Source organism: Nerophis lumbriciformis, linkage group LG15, assembly GCF_033978685.3.
Source record: "Nerophis lumbriciformis linkage group LG15, RoL_Nlum_v2.1, whole genome shotgun sequence".
Taxonomy (NCBI): Eukaryota; Metazoa; Chordata; class Actinopteri; order Syngnathiformes; family Syngnathidae; genus Nerophis; species Nerophis lumbriciformis.
Window position 1 is genome coordinate 28,107,976 of NC_084562.2, and position 12,316 is coordinate 28,120,291.

At 37.7% G+C, this 12,316-nt stretch overlaps 1 protein-coding gene and 1 non-coding gene across 3 annotated transcripts in view; both read left to right on the top strand.

Annotated features, from left to right (window-relative positions):
• Positions 1–12,316, top strand: part of LOC133615830 (KH homology domain-containing protein 4-like) — a 30,431-nt gene continuing 18,115 nt past the window's right edge. For both annotated transcript variants that reach the window (XM_061974652.1, XM_061974651.1), the window contains exons 1-6: positions 1–131; positions 2,609–2,879; positions 2,944–3,054; positions 6,998–7,074; positions 9,164–9,216; positions 11,922–12,109. In XM_061974652.1, coding sequence (XP_061830636.1) covers positions 115–131; positions 2,609–2,879; positions 2,944–3,054; positions 6,998–7,074; positions 9,164–9,216; positions 11,922–12,109 — 717 coding nt within the window. In that variant the 5' untranslated portion in view covers positions 1–114. The remainder of the gene's footprint in view (positions 132–2,608; positions 2,880–2,943; positions 3,055–6,997; positions 7,075–9,163; positions 9,217–11,921; positions 12,110–12,316) is intronic.
• LOC133616266 (small nucleolar RNA SNORA47) lies at positions 12,138–12,270 on the top strand. Its single transcript, XR_009816839.1, has one exon. It is a non-coding gene; the product is annotated as a small nucleolar RNA SNORA47 (small nucleolar RNA).

Here is a 12,316-nt window from a genome sequence, read left to right on the forward strand (position 1 = left end):
CAATGACGTCAGAGACAGGCGACGTTAACAGCTAAAAGCTAACAGCTAATAAATAGACGCCGTCCCCGCGCGTCCTCAGCTTGTGAACGTCCATGCGGGCCACGCAGGGCTGTAATGTCTGGACAAACGCCGTAAGGTTTTCTTTTAACTTGTTCTTTCACTATAAAGTGTGGGACTTTATGTGAAAAGTCATCATTTACTGCTTATTTTGATGCCTGCTAGCATGTGCTCGAGGCCTGCTAGCCTTTGTTAGCTTCACTGTGCGAGAATGATGACATTAACATTGATTGAGACTTTTATTAGTAGATTGCACAGTACAGTACATATTCTATTTTATTAGTAGATTGCACAGTACACTACACATTCTATTTTATTAGTAGATTACACAGTACAGTACATATTCTATTTTATTAGTAGATTGCACAGTACACTACACATTCTATTTTATTTGTAGATTACACAGTACAATACACATTCTATTTTATTAGTAGATTGCACAGTACACTACACATTCTATTTTATTAGTAGATTACACAGTACAGTACACATTCTATTTTATTTGTAGATTACACAGTACACATTCTATTTTATTTGTAGATTGCACAGTACAGTACACATTCTATTTTATTTGTAGATTGCACAGTACAGTACACATTCTATTTTATTTGTAGATTGCACAGTACAATACAGATTCTATTTTATTAGTAGATTGCACAGTACACTACACATTCTATTTTATTAGTAGATTACACAGTGCAGTACACATTCTATTTTATTAGTAGATTGCACAGTACACTACACATTCTATTTTATTAGTAGATTACACAGTGCAGTACACATTCTATTTTATTAGTAGATTACACAGTACAGTACACATTCTATTTTATTTGTAGATTACACAGTACACTACACATTCTATTTTATTTGTAGATTACACAGTACAGTACATATTCTATTTTATTTGTAGATTACACAGTACACTACACATTCTATTTTATTTGTAGATTGCACAGTACAGTACACATTATATTTTATTTGTAGATTACACAGTACAATACACATTCTATTTTATTAGTAGATTGCACAGTACAGCACTTTCTATTTTATTTGTAGATTACACAGTACAGTACACATTCTATTTTATTAGTAGATTACACAGTACAGTACATATTCTATTTTATTAGTAGATTACACAGTACAGTACATATTCTATTTTATTAGTAGATTGCACAGTACAGTACACATTCTATTTTATTCGTAGATTGCACAGTACAGTACACATTCTATTTTATTTGTAGATTACACAGTACAGTACATATTCTATTTTATTAGTAGATTGCACAGTACAGTACACATTCTATTTTATTAGTAGATTCCACAGTACAGTACATATTCTATTTTATTAGTAGATTGCACAGTACAGTACACTATTTTATTAGTAGATTACACAGTACAGTAGATATTCTATTTTATTAGTAGATTGCACAGTACACTATTTTATTAGTAGATTACACAGTACAGTACATATTCTATTTTATTAGTAGATTGCACAGTGAAGTACATATTCTATTTTATTTGTAGATTACACAGTACAGTACATATTCTATTTTATTAGTAGATTACACAGTACAGTACACTATTTTATTTTATTAGTAGATTACACAGTACAGTACACATTCTATTTTATTTGTAGATTGCACAGTACACTACACATTCTATTTTATTAGTAGATTACACAGTACAGAACACATTCTATTTTATTAGTAGATTGCACAGTACACTACACATTCTATTTTATTAGTAGATTACACAGTACAGTACATATTCTATTTTATTAGTAGATTGCACAGTACACTATTTTATTCGTAGATTACACAGTACAGTACATATTCTATTTTATTAGTAGACTACACAGTACAGTACACATTCTATTTTATTAGTAGATTACACAGTGAAGTACATATTCTATTTTATTAGTAGATTGCACAGTACAGTACATATTCTATTTTATTCGTAGATTGCACAGTACAGTACACATTCTATTTTATTTGTAGATTACACAGTACAGTACACATTCTATTTTATTAGTAGATTACACAGTACACTACACATTCTATTTTATTAGTAGATTACACAGTACAGTACACATTCTATTTTATTAGTAGATTACACAGTACAGTACATATTCTATTTTATTAGTAGATTACACAGTACAGTGCACATTCTATTTTATTAGTAGATTACACAGTGAAGTCGCAATGGTAGTTGAAATTCTACTGAATTTGCATGAAATCAGGTTGTTTTAGCTAATAATCATGCTGCAAGATCTAGCATGTTGCATTCAATGTTTATTCCCTTTAATTTCCTGTTAATTCCCATGGAAAGTTTCCAACTTTGAATATTCCAGGAATTTTGCAACCCTGCAGGTGAGCGTTCAGTAAGGTCAAATATTGCATCTGTTTTGGCCAAACCTTGTCTGAAAGTGAGAAGTAAACGTGGTCAACACATTGAGTTAGAGGACCTTACAATCAGCAGATAGTCCCTCTCTTTGTAAAAGATCTTCCTGCGGAGACAAAAGATGCAAATGTTTGATTCCTTCTTGTCTCAGGTGTCTCTCCAGCAGATGGGATCAAGCGGCCCAACCTAAACCGAGGAGCGGTGAGAATGTAACCCGCGGACTTTTAGGGACGGTCAGCTCTTCTGGCTCCAAGACGTCCGTTGTCGCAACACAATGCAGAGTGGCGGACTCGTTAATGGCCGCGGAAGACCGGCCACAACACCAGGGAGGCGTCGAAATGGCCGCCGCCATGGCTGCTAAAATAAATGCCATGTTGATGGCGAAAGGCAAACTTTTAACACCTCCTCCATTGCTGGCAAAGGTTGGGATAAATCACGCTGAAATATTCCCAACTCTTCATTGATTTCCCTTTGAACATGTGCCAGACTCCCCCCAGAGTGCCAGCATCACAAGAGCTGCTGGCCACACAGGTGGACATCAACCATGTGCCACTCACCTGCAGAGACCTGCTCACTAGAGGCACAACCCAAGAGGAGGTCAAGTCCCCTTTCAGACCTCTACAACATCTTCTACATTCACACAAGTCCCCTTTCAGACCTCTACAACATCTTCTACATACACACAAGTCCCCTTTCAGACCTCTACAACATCTTCTACATACACACAAGTCCCCTTTCAGACCTCTACATCTTCTACATACACACAAGTCCCCTTTCAGACCTCTACAACATCTTCTACATACACACAAGTCCCCTTTCAGACCTCTACAACATCTTCTACATTCACACAAGTCCCCTTTCAGACCTCTACAACATCTTCTACATACACACAAGTCCCCTTTCAGACCTCTACAACATCTTCTACATACACACAAGTCCCCTTTCAGACCTCTACAACATCTTCTACATACACACAAGTCCCCTTTCAGACCTCTAGAACATCTTCTACATACACACAAGTCCCCTTTCAGACCTCTACAACATCTTCTACATTCACACAAGTCCCCTTTCAGACCTCTACAACATCTTCTACATACACACAAGTCCCCTTTCAGACCTCTAGAACATCTTCTACATACACACAAGTCCCCTTTCAGACCTCTAGAACATCTTCTACATACACACAAGTCCCCTTTCAGACCTCTACAACATCTTCTACATACACACAAGTCCCCTTTCAGACCTCTACATCTTCTACATACACACAAGTCCCCTTTCAGACCTCTACAACATCTTCTACATACACACAAGTCCCCTTTCAGACCTCTAGAACATCTTCTACATACACACAAGTCCCCTTTCAGACCTCTACAACATCTTCTACATACACACAAGTCCCCTTTCAGACCTCTACATCTTCTACATACACACAAGTCCCCTTTCAGACCTCTACAACATCTTCTACATACACACAAGTCCCCTTTCAGACCTCTACAACATCTTCTACATACACACAAGTCCCCTTTCAGACCTCTACAACATCTACATACACACAAGTCCCCTTTCAGACCTCTACAACATCTTCTACATTCACACAAGTCCCCTTTCAGACCTCTACAACATCTTCTACATACACACAAGTCCCCTTTCAGACCTCTACAACATCTTCTACATACACACAAGTCCCCTTTCAGACCTCTACAACATCTTCTACATTCACACAAGTCCTCTTTCAGACCTCTACAACATCTTCTACATACACACAAGTCCCCTTTCAGACCTCTACAACATCTTCTACATTCACACAAGTCCCCTTTCAGACCTCTACAACATCTTCTACATACACACAAGTCCCCTTTCAGACCTCTACAACATCTTCTACATTCACACAAGTCCCCTTTCAGACCTCTACAACATCTTCTACATTCACACAAGTCCCCTTTCAGACCTCTACAACATCTTCTACATTCACACAAGTCCCCTTTCAGACCTCTACAACATCTACATACACACAAGTCCCCTTTCAGACCTCTACAACATCTTCTACATACACACAAGTCCCCTTTCAGACCTCTACAACATCTTCTACATTCACACAAGTCCCCTTTCAGACCTCTACAACATCTTCTACAGACACACAAGTCCCCTTTCAGACCTCTACAACATCTTCTACATTCACACAAGTCCTCTTTCAGACCTCTACAACATCTTCTACATTCACACAAGTCCCCTTTCAGACCTCTACAACATCTTCTACATACACACAAGTCCCCTTTCAGACCTCTACAACATCTTCTACATACACACAAGTCCCCTTTCAGACCTCTACAACATCTTCTACATACACACAAGTCCCCTTTCAGACCTCTACAACATCTTCTACATACACACAAGTCCCCTTTCAGACCTCTACAACATCTTCTACATACACACAAGTCCCCTTTCAGACCTCTACAACATATTCTACATACACACAAGTCCCCTTTCAGACCTCTACAACATCTTCTACATACACACAAGTCCCCTTTCAGACCTCTACAACATCTTCTACATACACACAAGTCCCCTTTCAGACCTCTACAACATCTTCTACATACACACAAGTCCCCTTTCAGACCTCTACAACATCTTCTACATACACACAAGTCCCCTTTCAGACCTCTGCAACATCTTCTACATTCACACAAGTCCCCTTTCAGACCTCTACAACATCTTCTACATACACACAAGTCCCCTTTCAGACCTCTACAACATCTTCTACATTCACACAAGTCCCCTTTCAGACCTCTACAACATCTTCTACATACACACAAGTCCCCTTTCAGACCTCTACAACATCTTCTACATACACACAAGTCCCCTTTCAGACCTCTACAACATCTTCTACATTCACACAAGTCCCCTTTCAGACCTCTACATCTTCTATATACACACAAGTCCCCTTTCAGACCTCTAGAACATCTTCTACATACACACAAGTCCCCTTTCAGACCTCTACAACATCTTCTACATTCACACAAGTCCCCTTTCAGACCTCTACAACATCTTCTACATACACACAAGTCCCCTTTCAGACCTCTACAACATCTTCTACATACACACAAGTCCCCTTTCAAACCTCTACAACATCTTCTACATACACACAAGTCCCCTTTCAGACCTCTACAACATCTTCTACATTCACACAAGTCCCCTTTCAGACCTCTAGAACATCTTCTACATTCACACAAGTCCCCTTTCAGACCTCTACAACATCTTCTACATTCACACAAGTCCCCTTTCAGACCTCTAGAACATCTTCTACATTCACACAAGTCCCCTTTCAGACCTCTACAACATCTTCTACATACACACAAGTCCCCTTTCAGACCTCTACAACATCTTCTACATACACACAAGTCCCCTTTCAGACCTCTGCAACATCTTCTACATTCACACAAGTCCCCTTTCAGACCTCTACAACATCTTCTACATACACACAAGTCCCCTTTCAGACCTCTACAACATCTTCTACATTCACACAAGTCCCCTTTCAGACCTCTACAACATCTTCTACATTCACACAAGTCCCCTTTCAGACCTCTACAACATCTTCTACATACACACAAGTCCCCTTTCAAACCTCTACAACATCTTCTACATACACACAAGTCCCCTTTCAGATCTCTACAACATCTTCTACATACACACAAGTCCCCTTTCAGACCTCTACAACATCTTCTACATACACACAAGTCCCCTTTCAGACCTCTACAACATCTTCTACATACACACAAGTCCCCTTTCAGACCTCTACAACATCTTCTACATACACACAAGTCCCCTTTCAGACCTCTACAACATCTTCTACATACACACAAGTCCCCTTTCAGACCTCTACAACATCTTCTACATTCACACAAGTCCCCTTTCAGACCTCTAGAACATCTTCTACATACACACAAGTCCCCTTTCAGACCTCTAGAACATCTTCTACATACACACAAGTCCCCTGTCAGACCTCTACAACATCTTCTACATACACACAAGTCCCCTTTCAGACCTCTACAACATCTTCTACATACACACAAGTCCCCTTTCAGACCTCTACAACATCTACATACACACAAGTCCCCTTTCAGACCTCTACAACAACTTCTACATACACACAAGTCCCCTTTCAGACCTCTACAACATCTTCTACATACACACAAGTCCCCTTTCAGACCTCTACAACATCTTCTACATACACACAAGTCCCCTTTCAGACCTCTACAACATCTTCTACATACACACAAGTCCCCTTTCAGACCTCTACAACATCTTCTACATACACACAAGTCCCCTTTCAGACCTCTACAACATCTTCTACATTCACACAAGTCCCCTTTCAGACCTCTACAACATCTTCTACATACACACAAGTCCCCTTTCAGACCTCTACAACATCTTCTACATACACACAAGTCCCCTTTCAGACCTCTACAACATTTTCTACATACACACAAGTCCCCTTTCAAACCTCTACAACATCTTCTAAATACATTCAAACTGTTTTCAGATTGGACTGTGTAGTGGAGCAGTGGTCTCAACTCGAGGACACTACATGCCTGACACTGACCAGGGAAACACAGGAGGGTATGTATATATATATATATATATTTCATCTATGTGGATATATTAGGGTTGTACAGTATACTGGTACTAGTATAGTATCGCAGTACTGATGATCTCCCGCTGGCCCCACTATGGACTGGACTCTCACATTATTAACTAGATCCACTATGGACTGGACTCTCACACTATTTTGTTAGATCCACTATGGACTGGACTCTCACACTATTATATTAGATCCGCTATGGACTGGACTCTCACACTATTATGTTAGATCCACTATGGACTGGACTCTCACACTGTTATATTAGATCCGCTATGGACTGGACTCTCACACTATTATGTTAGATCCACAATGGACTGGACTCTCACACTATTATGTTAGATCCACTATGGACTGGACTCTCACACTATTATGTTAGATCCACAATGGACTGGACTCTCACACTATTATGTTAGATCCACTATGGACTGGACTCTCACACTATTATATTAGATCCGCTATGGACTGGACTCTCACACTATTATGTTAGATCCACTATAGACTGGACTCTCACTATTATGTTAGATCCATTATAGACTGGACTCTCACACTATTATGTTAGATCCACTATGGACTGGACTCTCACACTATTATGTTAGATCCACTATGGACTGGACTCTCACACTATTATGTTAGATCCACTATGGACTGGACTCTCACACTATTATGTTAGATCCACTATGGACTGGACTCTCACACTATTATGTTAGATCCACTATGGACTGGACTCTCACACTATTATGATAGATCCACTATGGACTGGACTGTCACTATTATGTTAGATCCACTATGAACTGGACTCTCACACTATTATGTTAGATCCACTATGGACTGGACTCTCACACTATTATGTTAGATCCACTATGGACTGGACTCTCACACTATTATGTTAGATCCACTATGGACTGGACTCTCGCACTATTATGTTAGATCCACTATGGACTGGACTCTCGCACTATTATGTTAGATCCACTATGGACTGGACTCTCACACTATTATGTTAGATCCACTATGGACTGGACTCTCTCACTATTATGTTAGATCCACTATGGACTGGACTCACACTATTATGTTAGATCCACTATGGACTGGACTCTCACTATTATGTTAGATCCACTATGGACTGCACTCTCACTATTATGTTAGATCCACTATAGACTGGACTCTCACACTATTATGTTAGATCCACTATGGACTGGACTCTCACACTATTATGTTAGATCCACTATGGACTGGACTCTCACTATTATGTTAGATCCACTATGGACTGGACTCTCACACTATTATGTTAGATCCACTATGGACTGGACTCTCACACTATTATGTTAGAAAATAATATGTGTATAAATGACACAATTTGTTACTGCATACGTCAGCAGACTAATTAGGAGTCTTTGTTTGTTTACTTACTACTAAAAGACAAGTTGTCTAGTATGTTCACTATTTTATTTAAGGACTTAACTGCAATAATAAACATATGTTTAATATACCATAAAATTTTTTGTTCAAATAAAGCCGATAATGACATTTTTTGTGCTCCCCTTTATTTAGAAAATTATTGAAAATTATCGAAATACCTTTTGGTACCGGTACCAAAATATTGTTATGGGGACAACCCTAATATATATGTATATTTATTTATTTAATGTCTGCTTTCATACACTCTAAGATGAATTGTAGATTCATAAATCCTCGTTATTGGTGTAAGGTGCCGGAGCCGTAAATGTAGTTCAGCCAGTACCTGTCATTTTATGAAAGTATGTTTTCAGATATCTTTTATTGTCCTTGTACTGTTCAGCAAACCATATAATACTCTTCATCCTTATTTAATAGTTAAACATTCAGCAACTTTATCTTTTTGGCGGGATGGAACCCAACTGTGATATCAAATAATACAAAATATTGGTGCCAATACAATGTCCAAATGCTCACTTCCTACCTGGCAGAGTTTTGACTGCTAGTGTTGTTTGTGGTTGACTTGTTATATTCTGTTGGTAGTACCATTCTGTCAATATGCTCACAATTACTCAGAAAACATTATCATAAGAACTTGTTTGTGTCTCCTTTCAGACCAAGACCTTTGTACTTGCATGTGCAGGCAAAGACTCAGGAGCAGGTCGATAGTAAGTAGCACACATTACCTTTCAGATATGGATTGTAGGGACGCACACAAAAGACGATTCTTGGCCTAAACCCAAAACCAGGAAGCCAAGGCCTAAAAACCGAAATCATTTTATACAATTCTGGTTGCGCGATATAAATAATATCAGTTCTTAATACTATAGGTATATTGTGATAATGCACGTTGACACGTTCTAGATGTGTCTGAACCGTGGCAAACAAATAAACCAGGGCTGTACAGTGCAGGCATTTTACTCCCATTTGCAAATAAAAATAGTGCCAGTATTGGGGGGGGAAAGTAGCACATGTGCAAATAAAGATTTTTAACCTAAATCCATCCAAATTGGATCAAACTAGTGTAAATGTTTGCCCATATGTACGGCATGTTTGAAATCAATTATAGCCATAACCAAATGGACAAGTGATTGACGAGCAAGTGTCACTGATCACGGGGCTCCTAGCTCACACTCAGTCTTCCAACACAGAAGTAACAAGGTCTTAGTTGGAGGAACTGGTCAGGAAAATAAAAACATTTCACCACCTTAAACCTTCATTTTCAAATCACCAAATGTAAATTTCCGCTTTTTGAATAGTTACTTATTGGATTTTATGGGACTTTTATTTACTTTTAATATTTAGAATGTATAAACAATCCATCCGTTGTCATGTCTTTCATAATGATTGTGAACGATAGCCAAAATTCCCAAAAAAAGAGCAGTTCCCCGTTAAACACGTCTTGTTAAAACAGGGCACTTTCACATTTTGTTCTTTTGTGTTTTTGTTAGCTGAAGAATTGAGCATAGCTGAATGTTTTTTAAAGAAGATTGCAGATTATCTTTGACTTTTCTTACATTATTGTCCAGGCTTTTTCTTTTTTCTTATGTCAAATCACCTCTTAAGTTGGGATCTTATTATGTCACACCTACTTGTCTTATTTGTTTCTGGGTCAAACTATATGGGGACATGAGTTTGGATCTCTCTGGCCCATGTTAGCGACAGTGCTAGCACATGTTCTGTGTTTATATGTATGAGTGCACTTGTCTAACTTGTTTGAGTGTTAATGCCATGGGGATATTTAACACATTTCATATTGCTCCTACATTTATTCTGTGCTACAAAAGCACAGCACAGCTACTAATTGTGTATATGTAGTAGCGTCTGTTCTACTAGGGGGAAAGCGAAGCGTACAGCTTTGTGAAAGCTAGCGGCTAACATCCCTCCACAGTGCATAGCCACTTTGAAGTCACTAATCCATGGCAGAAAATGAACTGTTTCTTACGATAACATTATCACTGGAGGACAAGGAACAGATAAATGCCCTACAATACACACCGTAAGAGGATAGGCTAACCGCTAGCTAAAGCGCTTGAATTATTAAGTGCATTATTAATGCATCACTATTTTATTAAGTGAATTATTAATGCATCACTATTTTATTAAGTGAATTATTAATGCATCACTATTTTATTAAGTGAATTATTAATGCATCACTATTTTATTAGGTGAATTATTAATGCATCACTATTAAGTGAATTATTAATGCATCGCCATTTTATTAAGTGAATTATTAATGCATCACTATTTTATTAAGTGAATTATTAATGCATCGCCACTTTATTAAGTGAATTATTAATGCATCACCATTTTTTTAAGTGAATTATTAATGCATCGCCACTTTATTAAGTGAATTATTAATGCATCACTATTTTATTAAGTGAATTATTAATGCATCACTATTTTATTAAGTGAGTTATTAATGCATCACTATTTTATTAAGTGAATTATTAAGGCATCGCCACTTTATTAAGTGAATTATTAATGCATTACTATTTTATTAAGTGAATTATTAATGCATCACTATTTTATTAAGTGAGTTATTAATGCATCACTATTTTATTAAGTGAATTATTAATGCATCACTATTTTATTAAGTGAATTATTAATGCATCACTATTTTATTAAGTGAATTATTAATGCATCGCCACTTTATTAAGTGAATTATTAATGCATTGCTACTTTATTAAGTGCATTATTAATGCATCACTATTTTAATAAGTGCATTTTTAATGCATCACAACTTTATGAAGTGAATTAATGCATTGCTACTTTATTAAGTGCATTATGAATGCATCACATTTTTATTAAGTGCATTATTAATGCATCACTATTTTAATAAGCGCATTATTAATGCATCACAACTTTTAAGTGAATTCTTAATGCGTCACTTTTTTAATAAGTGAATTATTAATGCATTGCTACTTAAGTGAATTATTAATGCATCACTTCTTTATTAAGTGCATTATTAATATGTCTCTACTTTATGAAGTGAATTATTAATGCATTGCTACTTTATTAATTGCACTATTAATGCATCACAACTTTCAAGTGAAGTAATGCATCACAACTTTATGAAGTGCATTATTAATGCATCACTTTTTTTAATAAGTGAATTATTGATGCATCACATTTTTATTAAGTGCATTATTAATGCATCACTATTTTATTACGTTTTATTATTTATTAAGCGGCTGAGATAGGCTCGAGCTTCCCCCCGCGACCCTGAAGGGACAAGCGGTAGAAAATGGATGGATGGATGGAATTATTAATGCATCACAAGTGCATTATGGATGCATTACTACTTAATGAAGCATATTGTAAAGGTAATCCCAGTGTGGATGCGTGATACATAAGTGTTGTGTCACCGTAGAAGCAGTAGCCAGAATAAAAGCGATCATCTCTGAGGATCTGTTGAGGGCAGCAGCAGCCTCAGGAAGCCAACATGTGCCCATCATGCCTCCTCTCACGTTATACCCTCAGCCTCCTCGGCCCGTCGTGCCAACAGCCAGCAGCTCCACGGCAGTCCAAGGACACCGTCCGGCTGCTCCTCACTCAGGGGTAAGTAGACCTCATATTATTGTTGTTGAGGAGGTCAAGAAAGTGAGGCAAGTGAAGACCATGTTGCCTTCACTGATGCTCACCTCCCAGAGCAAACAGCAGAGAGAACATCCTTGGTCTCCACAGAAAGAGTCAAGGATGACTGTGTCTGCTTACACTCTGTCATCATAATCATATCACAGTAAGTCTTATTCTCTCAATCACTGT